The sequence below is a fragment of the Lontra canadensis genome, unplaced genomic scaffold (genome assembly GCF_010015895.1).
Source record: "Lontra canadensis isolate GAN:19392208 unplaced genomic scaffold, GSC_riverotter_1.0 scaffold67, whole genome shotgun sequence".
In the NCBI taxonomy this organism is placed as follows: domain Eukaryota; kingdom Metazoa; phylum Chordata; class Mammalia; order Carnivora; family Mustelidae; genus Lontra; species Lontra canadensis.
The window spans coordinates 7,427,212-7,447,335 of record NW_022631061.1 but is presented as its reverse complement, the minus strand read 5'-3'; the positions used below and the strand labels follow the sequence as shown (position 1 = coordinate 7,447,335).

Sequence of the window (20,124 nt, the reverse complement as noted above, 5' to 3'; positions counted from 1 at the left end):
CATACCAGGCTTGAGGAAGCTAACGCAGCAGGCAGGGAAAGCCTCACGGAGAAGAGAGCACATGAGTTGAATCTATAACGATAGGTAGAAGTATTATGATGTTGTAATTTACTTGAAAATATCGAAGCCATTGTGATAGTATTCACTAATTGATACTACATACTTTTTTCCTTTTTAAGATTTTATTTATTTATTTGAGAGAGAGTGAGAGAGAGCATGAGAGGGGAGAAGGTCAGAGGGAGAAGCAGACTCCCCATGGAGCTGGGAGCCTGATGTAGGACTCGATCCCGGGATTTCATGATGATGAACTGAGCCGAAGACAGTTGCTTAACCAACTGAGCCACCCAGGTGCCCTGATACTGCATTCTAAGGGGTGGTCAGTTGCTCTGATCAGAGATTCACGCCCCAGATCATTTAATCAGCAAGGTTTCCATATATGTCAGGGCCTAGAGCTCCAACTTCCTTATTCCAAAGGAAACCAAAAGCTTTTTTTAAGTTAGGAGAGTGAATGCCAAAAACTGCTTTTCAGTGGGGGAAATTTTTGCCACCTTAATTAGCATAAGGGATGCTACAAATGGTCTCTCATTGATGAAATTAGTGGTAGTTAATATGTGTGAATTCAATATGCACTGGCTACGGTATTTTAGAGACCTTTCCTACCTCTTCACAACCAGGTATAAGAATCCACTGAAGACATTAGTCTATACCCTTAGTTTGGGTGCCCGAAGCTGATACCCAAATAATTGGACTGGATGGCATCACAGCCTTCTGATGGTGTCACAAGGCTGATAGGATCCTCCTAAAATGTTGACACAAACGGTTGTCAGATCATCTAAAACGGCGCTGCAATTCACCACCCACAAGAACTCTATGCTTGGTTTTGTACTTGACTGCAAACGTCTGTTTGTGAAAGGGGCCCTTGGGTGGTGCCGTCAGTTGAGCACGTGACTCGTGATCTCCCCTCAGGTCTGGATCTCAGGGTCATGGGTTCAAGCCCTACACTGGGCTCCACACTGGTGAAAAGCTATCTCCACACGTGGCCGAATTTGGTCCTTAATACTGTTTGCAGGGGCACCTGAGTGGCTCAGTGGGTTAAAGCCTCTGCCTTCGGCTCAGGTCATGATCCCAGGGTCCTGGGATCGAGCCCCACATCGGGCTCTCTGCTTAGCGGGGAGCCTGCTTCCTCCTCTCTCTCTCTCCGCCTGCCTGCCTACTTGTGATCTCCGTCTGTCAAATAAATAAATAAAATCTTAAAAAAAAAACCAAACTGTTTGCATCATAATATAGTGTGCACGTGCAGTTTGGGTACTACCTTTCTCTGCCAAAAGACTGACAATGACCAAATTGATTTAGGTCAATTTGCAACAAGTTCAGCCAGATAATAAACGCAATGAAGTGCTCTCTGGGTGGGAGAGCACTAGGGCCCAAGGCACAGGGAAGTTCTCAGGGATTTGGAAATAAGCGGGTGCCCCTGACGTACAGGGTGCCGGAGAGGGATAATGAGAATGTTTCTCTCCTGAAGAAATTCTGTGCTCAATTACTGAGTTGGGATTTCATCCCTCACATTAGTGATGTTGAAAACATGCCCAAGGATGACCCACAGTGGAATCGCCTGGGAGGGAAGGGGCCTAGGTACCACTCTTAAAAATAACCTCCCTAGGCAATCTCCGTACCCGCTCTCCCCCGCCTCCCACCCCACCAGAGTTTAAGAATATAGAAAGCCAGTGCTAGGGTGCTCAGCAAGGGGATGACTGGGTATGTGACTGGGTGGTAGTGAACCAGAGCCACCAGCAGCAGGGAGTTTTACTGGAGACTGCGCTACTGGTCAGGAGGTTTTGGTGACAGTTCAGATGATGGTTCTAGAAGCAGGGAGTTGGTTTAAAGAGCCACCGGTAGCCAGCCTGACTGAGTGACTGATGGGCTGCCAGAAGGCCGGTTTGAGGGAGCTGGCTGGGCTTATGATGACTGACAGATGTCTGGCTGGGGGACAGGGTGGAGAGTGATAAGAGCAAGCCTTTCTCAGGCTGCTGTTGGTTGTCCTTTTGGTCTGGAGTACGCAGATGGAAGCTTGCTTGCAGTTCTGTCACTCCCTGGGCCGGCTGGGCTGCTACCCCACTGCCCGAGCCAAACCAGCCAAATCGAGTCCCCTCAGCAACCACTCCCCGCCCGCACCCCCCCACCTCCACCCTGCTGGCAGCTGCTGGGCTCCTGCGAGTTGCGCAGTCCCTGCCTGTGTCATGCCTGGTCCACGACAAATTCTAGAAAGCACGGATCAATTGAGAACAGCATTATTTGATAATATTCATGTAATGAGCAAATATACCCTTCACCATCACCTGCATTTAGTTCCTTTTAAATAAAATAAAAATAATCCCAGAAGTGGATTATGTGGAAGAAACAACCAGGCTGTTTCCCTCTGGTCACTGTTGCCCCAAATCCCTGCCAGATGGTCAAGCAGAGAAGCTCACGTTTCAGCAAATTACAGAACCTCATTAGGACTCCAGTTCATGTTTTGAGATGCCATCGGCCTTTATATGAGGTGATGCTGATTTCTTAAACTTGTATGACAACATAATGAATGCATGTTAGTGAAGTGTCCAATGAAATGTGAAACAATCAGTGAATTCTTTGCATATTTTATTTTTCTTTTTTTGATTTCCAACTCACACACATCTGGCATATTTTACATCTTTGCAATAAAACATGGTTACAATAGCTTAAGGAATTTATATATCCAAAATATTTCACCATGATCTCAAGATGAAATGAACTTGTCTTCCAGATGTTCAGTATCCTCCCAATTCTAAGCTACAAACTCAAGATATTGCTTACAGCCTGGTGATGAATAACTTAATCATTACGCTGATCCCCCAGAATTTCAGAATATCATAAATACAAACAACAATGAAGAAGGAATTCAGTGCTAAAACTTACTAATACAAGGTGGATGACAAATAAGTAATCACGTCAATAAATAATGATATGTTTCTGGTGCAAAGTGCCAATACAAAGAACCCATTATCTTGTTGTATCTTTTTAAATAAATGACTGCAAGTGAGTATAAATTCTGAGAAAATTACATTCCTGGAACATGCCTCATAGCCCTACCGACACAATATGTACATCTATGACGATACAGCCACCAAATATACAAAGAAGAAACATGAATAAAGTGTATATACCCCTGGGTGTATAACTTGATCAGTACAAGGTATGGAAAATCATTTGATACCCATCATTTTATATCATAAAAGATGAAGTGCCTTAGGCTAAGAATGTGGCTTTAGGTGAGAATTGCACAAGAACCTAAAAGAATAACCTCAGTTATTGTTATAATAAAGCCTGACTCGTTATTAAAGCAACTAAGCTATTTGAGAACCAAGGAGGAAAAAAACCAAAAAACCAAAAAACAAAAAAACGAAAAACAGAACCAAAAATAGTTAGCATCAGATTCTCCTCCCCTAATGTACACACACTAAGCCAGCAGGATGACTCTGGAAGAGATGTCCAGGAGTTGGGAAGTCATTACTATGGAACTAATGATCGTGATTCCTATTTATACGATAAAAACCAAGACCTCATCCCTAAGCCCCCTTTCTGCTGTGTCTTCAAATTATGAAGGGTAGGGCTGAATTTTCTTTGTATAAAGTAGCAAAAATGGCAAATAATGGCTTAGTATCCAAATGCTTTATGAGCAAATTTCACTTAGAAGGGATGAATTTAGATTAAAAAGTGCAAACCATATTTGGTGAGAATGTCAAAAATTACTGATTGAGCCCAAATTCAACCCTTTCATACAAGCTGTGTCCTTGGACAGATCTTTGTTTCATAGTGTGAATGCACCTGTTCCATCAAGATATCAGGATTAAAGAACATGCAAGTTGTAACTCCACAATAAAATTAAGAAACGTTTTGTTCTTTATACAAGGTTTTACTTTTACAAAAGTATCCCTTTAAATAAGATGCATCTGATGTACAAAGTATCAAACGTGTTTTTTTTTTTTTTCTCAGCTTGAAAAGAGGCTGGAAATGGGATGCAGGTTAGGTTCAAAGCTTAAACTTTGTAACAACTGGACACAAGGTTCCTCAGAATTGTCAAAAGTCTCTTGTGACGCGTCCTACTACCTTTTCTCAATAAACAACAATATATGAAATAATTACCAAAACATCTCCTAATTCATATAATTTACATGATATAAGCTTGCTTGGTAGCAGCTGGTGTTCAGTCGTGAAAAAACACACAAAGGAAAATGGCTGCTGACTACAATGTACAGCTATTGCTGGGTGTGATGGAATGTACAAACGGAGGTCGATGTAGACGAGTTTTTTCCACCAGATATTGCCTTTCCATGCAGCACTTGTGCTCTCAGCTTTGACTTGGCTTTTGGTTCTTCATTTGTCTTCAGTATCTGTTCTGATGCTCATAATGCCACCGATTAAAATCTATATTAAAAGCTACGATGCTACCAGAAGCCATGCCAGTGATCAGCGTCCTGGAAGAGCACAGACGGTAGTTAAGAGTGAGGTGAGCTCCCTGATGGGGTTGCTCCTTTCTACTAGACCCTGTTACCATCTCTGATTTCCCCCTGGGTCTTAGTTTTGTGGCCATCGACACGGGATTACAATTTATTCCTGGTTCTCCCTGGAGAACTTGAATCAATCCTGCTCAGACCCGGACTGCCAGACCGAGCGTTGTTTAGTTTTGGACCAGACAGCTCACCAGAGAAGTATTTTTTGGGGAAGCAGCCTCAATGTGTGTATATCACTTCCGTGCATGTGCTTCTGCTCTAACATATCAGGGACAGTGTTAGACACAAAAATAACTGAAATTAGGGATGAGATTTACATAGAAATAGAAACCTGACCATTGTCTTTCTTCACTCCTCTTTGGAGACACCGACCCTCTCTCCTGATGCCTAGTGAAGAAAGCCCTCCTCACCCCTCCAGAAGTCAGTCACTTCCTTCTCCTGACATGTCATCCCTGCCTCCCTCATATACAATTACTATGAATATTTGAGCTCCTAGGGGGTCAGTAATCTTAGTACCTGGTAGTGCTTACTCTATGATGATAGCGAAAGTTTGCAGCATGAATACACGCATGAGTAGGAATGTCAGGGAGAGCACCGAAACTACTGAAAACACAACTGCAATTACTTTATTTCAAATACTTTAGAAATGCTCAGGTATCCACACCTAATTACACAACAAAGCGTTCCCATTTACTCATGAATAGGGACTGCAGCATTTTGGAACACTGCTTCTTTTAAGTTTTCTTTAAAGACAGGCTAGGCTGCATATCAAAAATACCCCTTTCCCAAAGGGGTACTGTATTTTCTTGATGACTTCAGTACCATTTTACTAGATTGTGTAGGTGCTTTGTTAAGTTTGTGATATAGCCTTACTGTTTATAATATTTTGAAACCTGTATCTTTATAAAGAATATACATATAGTTTTAAAAAGTTGGTTAATAAGCTTTTCTTATTTCTGATAAATATACAGAAAAAAGAAGAAATTACATACCCCGTTAAGATTATAGAGTTTAAAATTGTTTAAATTGTTAGAAATTTTAGACTTCATATTCCAAGTATCCTTTTCCCTTTACAGTAAACCCCAAGGTGAGTTTTAGGGACTAGTAAAATCCTGTTGCCAACCGAGGGAAAATGGAAAATTTTATTAATTGCTTAACTCTCACATCAATTCTTTAAAAAAAAAAAAAGATTGTAGTGTTTCAGGGAAATATATAAACTGTAACAAAATAACATAAATGAGGAATATGTGCACAAGAAAATGGGGGGAGGGATGGTTTCAGTAACAGGTGACTGTTTGTAGCTTTTCAAACAGAGGCCAGTTCTGGGGGCGTTGCTAGCTACAAGCGTGTCTCAAGCTGAAACACACCTGAGCAGAGAAGCAGAAAGTCTTCAGAATGGATGCCGGGGGGCCTGTCTGAGACCGGGTGAGGATCTTAGAACAGAGACGTCGGTGGGAATAATTCTGTTTTGGGCAGCGTCTGGATGTGCCGGTTCTTCCTCTGACCCATGTCTTCCTTTCTTTCCACCCACCACCCCTTCTGACTCTCTTCCTCTGTTTCCTTCTGACCAGAGTCCTTTCTTACCGCACTTCCTCCCCTCCTCCATCTACCCTTTTCGGTGCTAGTCTTTCTTCCATCTGGGTGCTGGAATCTTATTCACAGCACCTGTCACCCTTGGTAGAATGTAAAGAACTTTCAGTGACAGTCCTGACGTGATTACGTTTCTCCCTGATGGGGCTCACCTCTGGTCATGGGACAAGTCCATTGCTCTAATGCCAGCATCACATCCTGGGTAAATGTACAGCTGCTTGAAGTCACAGGCCTGCCAGACCTCCACCACACCGTTGTCGCCTCCGGTCACCAGGTTCTGGCCATCGCTGCTCAGGAGAATGGCCTTCGGAAAAGGCAGAGAAACAACAATTTCTCTCAGTTTTTCCCAGATGGTCAATGTTCATTGCTGAAAAGCCCTCGATCCAGTTCCCTCGTAATTATTATCTACTTTTAGCCATTTGTCCAAGTTGCCTGAAGTCTAGTCCACAAAATTTCCAATGTGGAATTCATCAGGGTTCTTACATAAACAAAAGGTCTTATTAAAACCAATTACGGTTACAAAATAACAGGTCCCAGAGAGAATATTATCAATCTAATTCAGGAAGAACTTGAGAATTAAGTAACATGATGTTTTGTTAAGTCCTGAACATTAACAATGTCAAGACTTTCAGAACAAATGGCAGAAGCATATTTCAAAACAGCTTCTAATAACGATCAAGCAACCATCACAATTCATTTCTGAGTGAACGGCAGTCTGGAACATGTAATTGTGGTCTGGGGCCCTAAAGGTAAGATTCTTTGACAATCAACTCACTTTTAATGTCAGGGGGTGCAGCACTGTTTATAAAGGAGCCGAAGAAAAATCTCCTTATGGGTCTGACCTCTAATCAAACAAAAGCTATCATCTTTAAAACCTAATTCACTGAGTTAACTACTTGGGATTAAATGCACTGTGGGTTTGTTCAAAGCACTCATCTACATGAATTTACAGGCTTTTAAAACCAGCACACATGTGGGGCACCTTCAGCTCAGGTGGTGATCTCAGGGTAGCCCCTTACTCCCTCCGTGCCCTCGCTCAGCGGGGAATCTGCTTCTCTCTCTCCTTCACTCCTCCACCTTGTCCATGCTCTTTCTCTCAAATAAATAACTAATATCTTAAAAAACAAACCAGCACACATTTATTTATCTGGATACCTGAGAAATTCTATTATGAACTGTTTAATGTAAGAAGGTCGATCAATCTCGTGGCTTCAGTCCCTGTTTAGCACTGAATATGAAGATTTACCCTGGTTGAATCGTTGATCTCCATCTGAGCCAGAAGTTTCCCGTTAATGCTGAAATTGCTGAATCGCCCTCGTTCATAGTATATGATACAGTGGCCTTCGCTAGAAACGGAAATCAAGCGCGGGAACAAGCAGTTTTCTGGTCCTTCAAGGGCTCGCAGCAAATCTCCAGTGATGGTGTGGACAAGGCAAGGGCCCTCTGCAGAAGGAAGAAATGCATGGCCACAGTCATTCGTGACAAGTCATGTATGAGCACTCACTAACCCACAAACCCTACCCGGCTAAGTACACTCTGATTTGTTGCAAAAAGGCAGAAAGGAAAAGAGGTAAGGCTGGCAGAAGCCAAGCGCAGATGGTATATTTAAACAGATCATAGATGCGACTGATGAATTGTTGAGCACTACATCTGAAACTAATGATGTACTATATGTTGGCTAATTGAATTAAAAAAATATATATATTTATATATGAAAACAAACAAACAACAACAAATAACAACAACAAAACCCAGACTGCATACAGGGAGCTGTTAACACACACAGATCTTCCCAACTTTTTATCTGGGAAATACTTGGTCTTTTCCTTCATGAGATAATACTCATAAAAAAGGAAACACCTCATAGATAATGTGACAAGAGAAGACTGTATGTCCCGAAGTTTTCTTTTTTAGTTTGTGTTTCTGAAAGTTTTCTTTTTTAGTGATGTTTCTCAAAAGTTTAGGAGAATGACCAAAACAACTGCTAATTTTCTTGAGTATCATCAAAACTTCAGCAATTGTACCATACAAATACATTGCTATCAAATGAATTTTACCTTCTCCATAATCCATACACAAAATGTAAAAGGCAAAATTAAGATACTTAAGTAATTCAGACAACAGAAACATGTTTTGTCTGTAAATACAAACAGTGAGGCAAGAGTATAAAAGTAGGCTGGGGAGTGACTTATTTTGCTCTGATCTCCCCCCGCCCCCGAACCTGGTAGAAATTGTATTGATAAGATAAAAATTTCACTAGGCAAGTTGACAGAAATAACTGGTTCATATAGTTTGGTCTTACCCACCCGCCAACAAAACCACCTCACAAAGACAGTTTATGCATTCCATTTCTGTTCCAATTGACTCCAGTAGATATGTAGTTTACACAAGTGGCTTTATAAGGCTAAATTTTTTCCTGATTACTAAAAAAAAATTCGGGAGAAAAAGAAAATAGCAACACCTCTAATATCACCTATTGCCTTTAGAAAATACCTTTTTTTCCCTATACCTACTATGTGTCTTTTTTTTCTTTTCCTTTTCACTTTACAGGATAGAATAACATTACACATATTGTTGCTCTTTCCTTTTTTGATTAAAAAGACATTTATTGAAAATATCCTATGTGTCCACAGGGTCATTTACTCTTAGATACAAAAGTGAAAAAACACAGTCTCTAACCTTCAGGCATTACATCCATTTTCCATAAAGCAGCCAGGATAAGCTCCTAAAAACCAAATCTAATCATCGCATCACTTTGCTTAAAAAAACTTCAGTGGCTTTCTACCACACCCCGAATAAAATACACACCGCAAATCCACCGGCCCTCCCGCCTGTCAGCCTTCTCTCTCCCTAACTCTGCCACCACAAGCATCCACTCAGCCCCTCTGGTATTCTTGCCATTTCTCCTGAGCCCCAGGCTCCTTCCTGCCCCACAGCCTCACCACGGAGAATTGGGCGTCTGATCCAGGATGGGAATCCGAGTTTCCTGACTTTTCTGGAAACGACGCTTTTTCCACAAAAAGTCAACCCCCGCAAGTAATCATGCATACTTTCCCACCAACCTCAATACAGCCCCGGGCCGTAGGAAGGAAGGGGCTCTAGAGGGAGGTGTGTCCAAGGTTATGTCTGAGAAGCAACCTGACGCCCCCAGGACTCCCACTGCCTCACGATACCTTCCCCCACCTTTTATATGTTCTTTTTAATGGCCGCATCGTAGGGATGTGCTGCAGTTTAATTTACCAGTGTCCTGGCTAGAATGCTGGTGACCACAAAGTACCACATAAAATTTTATGTATATTCCATATTAGTACTAGTAAATATTAATAAGAAAACAAAACAGTTACAAGGAACCCGAGGATTCCATTGTCTGTAGAGAACCTCCCAAAGGCAATGAATCATAAATCACGGTTAGCTTGAGAAAACAGTACCGTTTTAAAAGACCTAAAATGAAGGAAATGCCTTCTGACCTTTAGCACCACTGATAACAAGTCCAAGTTCGGCACAGACAGAAACACAGACAACTTCATGGTCATGGCCTGTGAGGACAGCTCTGGGTGCAGGATAGTCACCTGCAAGGAGACAGGAGCAGTGGGTTAGCACAGACCGATGCCACAAATGAAGGGCTACACCATTAAATCAAACATTTAAAAATCGTTAATGCTTATTAAGAGCATTTGTGACTAGCTGTGTGATCATGAGCCAGTGGCTTAACCTCTCTGCTGTTTTCTCACCTGTAAACTAACTACTACGTAACCCTACAACATGGGTCATTCAGGTGACTTGAGTAAGTTAACAGATATATTGTAACAACATCATGACACATAGCTATCCTGCTTTTCCTATTGTTAAGAACAGAAACCAAACCTGCCACAGCATTTATGTGCATTATCTCATTTAATTATGGCAAAGGTCACACGAGACAGGTCCTGTTGTTATCCTTATTTTATAGCATAGAAACCAAGGCTTTGCAAGGTTATTCAACTTGCACAAATTCATACAGCTAGCAAGCGTTGGAATTGAACCCAGAACTATCTAATTTTGAAGCTCATGCTCTTACCCATTTAAAAATGTTCCCTACAATCTCCAACAACATAGGCTGAGGTGCTTTGATTTTGAGGGGAGAGGAAAGTAGTGAAGGAAAGAAGAGATGATCATCTTAAGTTTCCACTTAATATTAAATCGAAGCTAGCCAACAAGTCCAGCTCTGTAACATGACATAAGCATTTTCACTGCCAAGTGCTTTCACAATCATTAAGTAAATGATTTTTAAGTGACAAGCATTCTTCTAAGCAGGCTCGGAGCTGGAAGTGTAAAGAGGTGTAAGGCATAACACGGAACTTTTGCAAACTCATCAATAACAACCATGGCCTTCCCCAGGCTTCCCACCGGACAATGCCAAGTGTGAGAAAGAATAGATTATGTGCACAGGGATAGCAGGGATCCAAAGACCTCCGCATAAAGAGCATCAGAATGTCTGGTGAGTAACCTGCGCAAAGACAGTGTGAGAAGGATCAGCAAAGTTGAGAGGGCGGCATGCCCAACATTATCTTATTGGGTCAGACCGTTTGGAGAAGCCCATCTGGGAGAGAGATGAAGGGTCTCTACAGACTTAGGTGCAGACTTGTGAAGGAAAAGGAAACAATGGCAAGTCACAGAGGCACTGTGGAAGGCGAACGGGCTAATGGTGCCAACCTGTGTAGGGTTCTTGGTAGTTCCCTTGGTAGGTGGGAAAAGAAAGCCCGTGTTGGCCATCCTGGGTGTATGTGAGGACCTTTAAAAGACTCACTGCAGTGAAATTCTACTGAAGGTGGGGTGATCAGAAAGGAGGATGTGAAACACTTAGTAACAGTACAGTTTGGACCCGACCCACTCAATGAAATTCAACAAATTATTTATCAATGCCTTGTAATACCCCACTATTCTTGTAATACCCCACTATTTCCATTGTGCATTAACATCATGCTTATTAATGTCTTATGTTGCCTATTTCTGTTTTTATTTGTAAACAGTTCCAGCTGACTCATATTGTCTGACATTGGTTTATACGGATGTGAGATTTAGTTGACTCTATAGTATCAGCTTAGCAAACATGAGGAAGTAGTACACATAAATACGCCTCTGTGCATATTTACAAATAAATTATTTCATCTGCAATGGATTATTGACCATCACTTTTTCTCCTTGAAAAGGCACGTTGGAACTTGGGTCTTGTAACTGCAACTCTTCCAGAATTCTTGGTATTCCTCAAACTAGGGGCTGTGTACCCTGGGCTCTGTGGATGTTTCCTTGGGAGTGAAAAGTTCCGTGGAAAATTTTAAATTCCAGATTTATACTTTGATGATTTTCTAAACATATTTTTAACCAATTATTAAAGATGAGATCTCTATTTGTTGTCAAAAATTTATGCTGTGGCGATTTAAAATTGACATATGCTTTAAAAATTAAGATGAACTAATTAATTCAGTGTTTCTCAAATTTGTTTATGGGGTCCAAGAATACATTCCTCAGAGTCAGAGAGTTTTTTGTGGGGGTGGGGGAGGTTAATGACTACTTTGTTCTCCTTAAAAGGGATCAGTGTAATAGTGAAGTTTGAGGAACATTTTTGTAGGTTAATTTTTTTCCTCTAAGGTCACAAATTCTTTTTTTTTTTTAAGATTTTATTTATTTATTTGACAGACAGAGATCACAAGTAGGCAGAGAGGCAAGCAGAGAGAGAGAGAAGAGGAAGCAGGCTCCCTGCGGAGCAGAGAGCCCTATGTGGGGCTCATCCCAGGACCCTGGGACCATGACCTGAGCCGAAGGCAGAGGCTTTAACCCACTGAGCCACCCAGGCGCCCCTAAGGTCACAAATTCTTTTTGTTTTGGTAGCTTCCACAAAGCTACCTGATCTTCCTTTGTTTTCAGAAATAAATATTTAAAAATCAGTTACATAACATGTTAAATATTTATAGCATATGTATAAAATTAAAAGAATAGAATAAATTCAGTTGTACTCATCTCCTAGTTTAAGAAATATAAAACATTGCCAGTAAATTTGGTGCTCTTTCTTTCTTTCTTCCTTTTTTTTTTTTTTTTTAAAGATTTTATTTATTTATTTGAGAGAGAATGAGTGAGAGAGAGAATGAGGGAGGAGGTCAGAGGGAGAATCAGACTCCCCAAGGAGCTGGGAGCCCGATGTGGGACTCGATCCTGGAAGTCCAGGATCATGACCTGAGCCGAAGGCAGTCGCTCCACTAACTGAGCCACCCAGGCACCCTTGGTGCTCTTTCTTATATCTTGGACTTATGCCTTTACACACACACACACACACACACACACACACACACACACACACGAGATTTTATTTATTTAATTGCCAGAAAGAGAGGGACAGCGAGCGAGGGAGAGAACACAAGCAGGGCGAGTGGGAGAGAGAGAAGCAGGCTTCCCGCCAAGTAAGGAGCCCGATGTGGGCTTGATCCCAGGATCCTGAGATCATGATCTGAGCTGAAGGCAAACGACTGAGTCACCCAGGTGCCCCTATTTATACTTTTTTTAGAGAGAGCGTGAGAGTGTGCATGATGAGCTGGGGCTGGGAGAAGCAGAGGGAGAGGAGAGAGTGAATCTCAAACAGGCTCCATATTCATCACGGAGCAGCCTGGGGCTCCATCTCATGACCCTGAGATCAGACCTGAGCTGAAACCAAAATTAAGACACTTAACTGCCTGAGCCGTCCAGGTGCCCCAGACATGTGCCTTTAAGAAAAAAGTTCTGTATTTTTCTCTTTCGTTCGTTCTGCTTCACCTGGTCATTGAGTTTGTGATCTTTTTAAATAGTGCTTGCTTGCTTGCATGCTGGCCTGTTTTTCCCTGTCAATTATGTTCTGGATGGGGTGCCCCTCACTCCCAATTCTTGTTTCTCAGAGAGCCACCCTGTGCTTTGGGGTTGACACTGCTCTGAGCTGCCTCCTGGGCTGTGATGTCTGGGCCTCACTGTGGAGGAGGTGGGGGAGGTGCGGGGGGTGCGGGGAGTAAATGTTCAGGGGCCTCTGGTTTGCCAATACCTCCTCCTTCAGACCCACCCATCTTCCGTCTCTGCAGGAATCGCTCAGTTTTAGGTGAGCTTTCCCAGATCTGTCAGTTTCCATTTTGCTTTGGGGCGTCTCTCTGATGGAGTAGGGGAGAGGAGGATAGCAGCCCGAGCGAGTGTGTCATCTTCTTCTAGGTTTACGTATACAGCTATAATGTGTTTGGCAAACTATCCATTTATACTGGTCGGTAGTCCCGGATTTGTCTGAAACGTTTTTATAAAATTATGCTTCAAAGATGCCTTGCATTCCCTGGTAAAAATGAGAAGTAAGATTTTCTGTGTAATACCATCCTTAATTTTTCTAAGTGATTATTTTATGTTGGAGAGGCTGGTGAGCTGAAAAGTCCTGAAATTACATGCTTAGTGAAATTTACATAAAGTAGAGTTGTCTAAACTTTTCCCTTATAGGCTACAGAAATCTAGTTTTCTTGCAGGGAACTGAAAAACATGTATAAAACTATTCCTTATGTAGGTAATCTATTTTCTATTAGGAAATAAGGTTTTCAAAGGCTTGCATCTGATTTAGAAAGTTAAAAAATTTATTTTCATTACAGTCTCCCCAGAGCATTTGAACGAACTGTGGAACTTAACTACTAGGGGCCATTGTTTAGGGCCCTGAAAACCAATGTTTCCCTCTTTAAACTAGAAGCAAGTAAATAACATGTTATTCAGCGGTTTCTGAGTTGGGAAACCTGCAGCAGGGAGAAAGCATATTTCCCGGCCAGGGACATTTCATTGCCAGGGACAGATGTCACACACCCCAACAATCATTCAAAATCTTGGGAATATTCTGTCACTGTCACATCACAATTGATGGATGTAGCTGGGGGTTAAAGGGCCCGTGCACAGGGAGGTGCAGGTGAGCCCCCCCCAGGACCGCAGCGCTGTCACCCTTGTCCCCACTCATCTCCTCAACACATGAGCTCTCCCTGTGATGGCATTACCACGTGTGAGAGAGAACAAACACACCCGATTTTGAGGTTGCTTAGAGGCAAGCATTTGGAAACTCCAAGTATAAAAGGCTTATTATAAACAGATTCCATCTCATTTTTAAGCAAAAGTCATTTCAATATTTTCAAAATGGATGGATGATGAAAACAGTACGAAGATATTAGATGTTATTCACGTGGCACTGACGAGAACTTTTTCAGTGAGATGGTCTCTGCTTTTAGAGAAATGATCAAAGTAAAGATACTCATGGTTCTTATTATTTTAAACCTTATTTGTGGGACTACTAATACGCAGGGGGAAGCTTTGGTCCTTCTGAATTAAGAGTTAAACAAAAACAGCCGAGTTTCTACAATCTATGACCCTCAGTGCAGTTCTGCTGGAGTCAGAGGATGAACGTCTCGATGATGTATAACATTCAGATTTTATCTGCCACCTTTGTTAGCTCTCTGCAGAATCCCCATGGAAGGTATTTTCATTCATGTTTATACCTACATAAAAACAGGATGGCTTGAAATCCCCAAATACATATTTTAGTCAGTACTCCAATTTCAAGATTTATTTAAAAAAACAAACAAACTGTTACACAATTGTTACGGTAGCTCAGAAGAATTGTGTCTGTGAGCTGTCCCTTATGGAGACTCTGTCCTCAGCCACTTGTGGAGGTCTGGCCCAAGCACCAAGAATGCCTGGGCCCACATTTTCCTCAGGTCACAGGTGACCCACATAAAAACATCCCAGGGTTGGAAAATGCCCTCTGATGTGGTTTCATTTTATCGTATACCCACATAGTACTCACTGAAAAGCAGAAGATAGCTATTCATTCACTCTAAGTTCTTTTTCTCTGGGAGAGAAGACACTGACTACCTTTAAGCATGGCCGCAGCAGCACAAATCTCTTCCCTTGAAGTCCTGAGCCTGGATCTAGGTCAAGGACATTACTGTCCTGCCATTACCTTCCCCAAACAGTCAACCGTATAATCCAAGGAAGCAGAGCTTTGCATGATGCCCAGAGACACCTCCAACCCTCCTGGTGTGGATCTGAAATTCTCTGATCACGGAAACGTATTAGTCGACTCCTGTGTTTTTCTATATTGCTTTTGACTCAAGCCAAAGAGCCTTGCAGCCTCAGTTCCATAGAGGGAGGAAAGGCATTGACCAAGGAGGCATTCAGCCCCCTTCTTAATCAGGAATCCTATAAAGTCTCCTAATGTTAGGCTGAGGGGATGCGAGGCTGGGAAAAGCATGTTATATTACAGACATCATTTTTGAAAGTCCTAGGAGTTAGGAATTTTTCCCATGTCCCTATGCTCCCTCTGATACATTTCATAAGCCCTAGATAAGATCCCTTGGTCTGGGAAGTGACGCAAACATACATCTAAGTTAAAAATGTCTGGGGGCTGTTCTTTGTCCAGGCTTTCATCTGGTACGATACCACCGGTTAGCGGTGGGCACGGAGCTGGGCACCAGGATAGCCGTAGTAAGAGAAGGCTGGATGCAAACAAAGAGAGGGGCGGGGTTTGTCGGATGTTTAGGGACAGGCTGTGGCTGGCAGGACGGTCAGTGTCCAGAGCTGAAGCTCACACAATGGGAGCCTGGGGAAGGGATGTGTGCACAGCTGGAGTCTCCTTTTCAGTGGGCTTCTCGTTTCATCGTTTGCACAATGCTCATACAAGAGCTAGAAGACTTATTTTTAAAAAGTGAAATTGAAAAGGCATAATCATGTCTTATTCATATCACTCGATGAATTATCTGTGGATGTGATCTGAAAAGGCGAAAAGTAGATTCTCTTCCAAAGTTTCCTATGGCTAGGATTTTAAAAATGTCCTATGTCTGTATCGGCAGACTCTCTACCAACCACCTTATGTCTGGTATAAACATTAAAACCACACACTTTAAAAGCAAATTGGATTTTGAGCTGAGGTCCTAGTGTATTTTAAGTGTCTGCTGAAGAGACAACAATGTTGACTTGCCCCTCTTGTGACTATCTTGTTGGAAGCTACAGCACGTAATGAGAAATGTCAAGTCCCAAGATCAATGAAATTTTGGGCTCCAGGGATTCAACAGGAATAGCATTGATCCTTTTAAAGAACACCAGTCAGAGATGGCTTGTAATATATTGCAAAGAGGGGCTCAGGAGGATAAGCGGCCAAGTCCAAGATACCTACCTGACAAAAAATTCAATCAGCTTTTAGCACAAATTGCCTTCTCTGCTCTCCTTTCTTTCATGCAGTAGGCTGCTTCCAATTAAAGTGCGCAAATTAATTTTTATCACTTCCAAATTAGTTTCAGAATTTGTGCAAAAGAGTGTTTCAGATGAAAGCATCTGTCCCTCACATCTCTGTGATTCTGTTATCTAGTCAGGGACCTATTTAAATCTCCAAGAAAATGTTCCAATGTCAAAGTCCCAAGTTTGAAAGAGTAACACTGGATATTAGCATTATAAAATATATTCATAAAACAACTGTAAGTCAACTGAAACCTAGCTAAGTAGCACCTGCTTATTTCTTTTATGATCTGAAACTCTTTTTAATGATCTGCCTCTAAATGTTCATCGTCTTTGTAGTGAATCCATTAAAAATATAGAAATAATTAGGAAAAGACTTTCTGAAATGTCTGAATTAGCCACAATAATATATTTGACTCAAAGAAACCTTAAACACTTTCTGCACCTACCTAAAAAAATCTACAAACGTTACTTAGATTTTTCTCTGTGGTACTAATAATAGAGCTCTCCATTAAAAAAGAATAATGACAGTGCAAAAGAGACATAAATATATTAGAGAGCCACTTGAATTAATCTTGAGAAAGTGATTAAGTGAATCCTATCATTTTATGTTGTGCTGAATAAATATGATTCAGCCTCTGACATACAAAGAAATTCAATGTCCACACCAAGACCAAATCCTGAATTTTAATGGCTACTGGCATGTTGTGTTTCACACTAGGACTTCCCCGTTCAAGTCTAGGTTAATATATACAACCCTCAAAACCTAAGGGCATTGTGCCGCACACTTTACTATGAATTTAGATATAACCAGCTTTTTGGTCTTGAGTAGCAATGAATTAAAGATAGAAAACACATACAGCCTGATTCTCTGACCTGTGAATTGGTAGCTGGAATAGATTAAACTGGGACAGAAAAGAAAATCTTTTTCTTTCATGTTGTGAGTTTTCTGATGGCAAGGACTAGGTCTATGTCAACACCCATGGCTGATCTCTGATGTGACAGTCAATTCAGTGTGTGCTGTGCCTGCTCTTACAAAAAAAAAGTGAACTGACGAATGTTATGTGGTCTCTCTCATCACGCGTATGTGTGTTACCAGGTTGGCTATTTTAACAGATTCAGTGAGACATGAATCAGTCAAGTCTATCAAATACTGTATATGACTAATGATTAATTTTTTACTATTATAATTATCCATATGGTAAAAAGCTGACACTTTTTTCATGTAATTATTATTTTGTACCCAAGATGTAAGATCAAACATTTTGTAGTATGATACCAAACATCATCTGATGGCAATTTACGATGCATGTGACAAGTACTCAATGTGCTCATCAGTACATTCAAGCAGACAAAGCAGTTTGGTGATTAGTGTAATACTAGGCCAGAGACTCTGACTATCCAGCTTTCCCAGCGGCTAAGATAGGACCAGCACCCAGCAGGCCTTCCATGCGTGTTTGCTGCTTGCCTAACACTTCAGATGATCATCCTGTTTATTCTAAAAGAGCATTTTTTCCCTCTTACATTAAGGATGATGGATGAAATAAAGCCATGTGATGGAAGTCCATATTAAATGTCCAAAACTCTTGATGGGGTGGGTTTTACAAAGTCATTTGGGGTCATAATGATGACAATAGTTTTGACCAAAAATAAATTCTTACAAATGGAGGCAACAGTAAAAGATATGCATCAATAATATTCTTAATTTCTTAAGGATAATCTTGTCTTATTGAAAGCTTAAATAAAATCCTGCATTTTAACAAATATAATATTCATAATTTTGTCCTTAAGGGTCAATATAAACATTTTTATTTATAGAGCTCCTGTTGTAAGGAACCTTATCCACTCTAAGTATTACTACATTTAATTTTTCTTGATAACCGATGGACTAAAGCAACCATCATTAATCATCTTTTCATTTAAAAGATCATCAGAAAAATCACACAAATTAAGTAGCTAATACAATTACTATAATTTAACATGTAAAAAAAATTCTTTACCTCAGAGCAGTATGATATATAAAATATCTTATCTCAGCTACCAGATGGTAGCTTTCAAGAAATGAATCCTCTTTTTGGAAATATCATTTTCATCATTTCTGAGTGCCAGTTTGAAGATGTTAGTTAATGAGATTTAAAGCACTATTCTATTTCTTAAAAAAAAAAAACCTGTTATCTAAAAACTTCTAATTTTTATCAATATAGACGGAAGATACTACACAGACCTGTTGCTTAATTAAGTTTTTCTAATGAATACTATACTACTACAAAAATGAAGATTTGTAAATACACAAAAATAAATTTAGATGAAATACAACTGGTAATGTACCATGCTTGAGAATAAGAAAGCCATCCATGGTAGATCAAGGGTCGTATCCACACATGCATATGCACACATGCATACATACACACACTGGAATTCTGCTAAAAATGAAGTTTCTGGGTTTTTTTTTTTTTTAAGGGTGTAGCTTTAGAAAAGAATAAATAAGGAGGTTAACTTTTTAGTAGTTAGAGTATGATATTTGTTATAATGTGGATTTGGTAGCTAGCTATTTGAGCTGGCTGGAAATCAAGCAACACTGAATATTTTTTTCCCTTAAACCAGTATCATATCTTAGTTCACAACTTAGAGCAGAGGCTGATGTGCATAACGCACACCCTTTCTCTTACTCAGTGTCTATGCTAAGAGCCATTACTCCATGATGCACCTCGAGGTTCTTCATCTGCTGGTCTGCAGCTCCAGCTATGGGCAGCAAGCATGAAACCTTGCATGATATTTGGTCTCATCTAGTTCATCTCCCACTATCTTCATTCTCAAATATATATATATATATATATATATATAAAATGAAATGAATATATATATATAAAATGAAATGAAAAAAATATATTTCATTTCATTTTTTCTCTACTATGATAGGGACTTTGTTCCTATCAATCGAAAGCCATTTCCTCTTTTTGCAATATTCCTGTCAAAATGAGTAAGAGCAGGGGTAGGTGGGACTTGAAGGACAGACAGATGTACACCTGGGCTTCCATCCTCAGCATTCTCACAGGCTGGAATGAACAGACCAGGGGTGGCAGCCTCCAACCACGAAAGACAGCATCTTGCCCATTTGTCATCTACTCACAATATTTCAGTGGCAGACACACAGCATCCCTAGAAAACTCTTATTGCTGTCTTGTCATAAACAGGACCCAAACTCATGGTTCAGTTTGTTTCGGAAGTACTGTGTAAGCTGTGACCAATATATGAATTGCCCTGGTTTATAGGTACTCACCATTATCAACACCTTACAGACACCATACTGTATTTCATAGGGAATATTTGCACTGAAACTATTGAAAGCTTGGTAATTAGTAACAGCGATTATTTCTAGGCAATCTCTATCTAGTCCTTCATTTAACAATGTTGAAAAACCTATTATGTGTGTCACTATGCCAGGAACCAGAGATTTAAAATGGAAAGGGAGAGACTCATGATTCATTTTAGTGTTTCCTTAGAACAACAGTTCCAAAGAATAATTTTTAACTGTACTGCCATGAGCAAAAGATACCATGGAAAAACATGTTTGAGAAATTGAGAGTTAATCAAATTTCAATAGATATGTTTGTATAAGTAAGACTTTCAGAACTTACCTTGAGAGTAAGAGTAAATGCAGTGTTTTCTAAAATTATTTTACTCTGCAGTCCCTCCATTTTTTCCCTACAGGATATCTTGGGAGCACTGATGAATAAAAAATACTTAGGAATCATCACAAGCA

The 20,124-nt window shown here is 40.6% G+C and overlaps 1 protein-coding gene across 14 annotated transcripts in view; it reads right to left on the bottom strand.

Annotated features, from left to right (window-relative positions):
* Positions 1-2,620: 2,620 nt before the first annotated feature.
* NBEA (neurobeachin) overlaps positions 2,621-20,124 on the bottom strand; it is a 664,613-nt gene continuing 647,109 nt past the window's right edge. For all 14 annotated transcript variants that reach the window (XM_032880041.1, XM_032880043.1, XM_032880047.1 and 11 more), the window contains 4 exons: positions 9,587-9,688; positions 7,366-7,562; positions 6,272-6,423; positions 2,621-4,493 (listed from right to left, as the gene is read on the bottom strand). In XM_032880041.1, the coding sequence (XP_032735932.1) occupies positions 4,403-4,493; positions 6,272-6,423; positions 7,366-7,562; positions 9,587-9,688 (542 nt within the window). In that variant the 3' untranslated portion in view covers positions 2,621-4,402. The remainder of the gene's footprint in view (positions 4,494-6,271; positions 6,424-7,365; positions 7,563-9,586; positions 9,689-20,124) is intronic.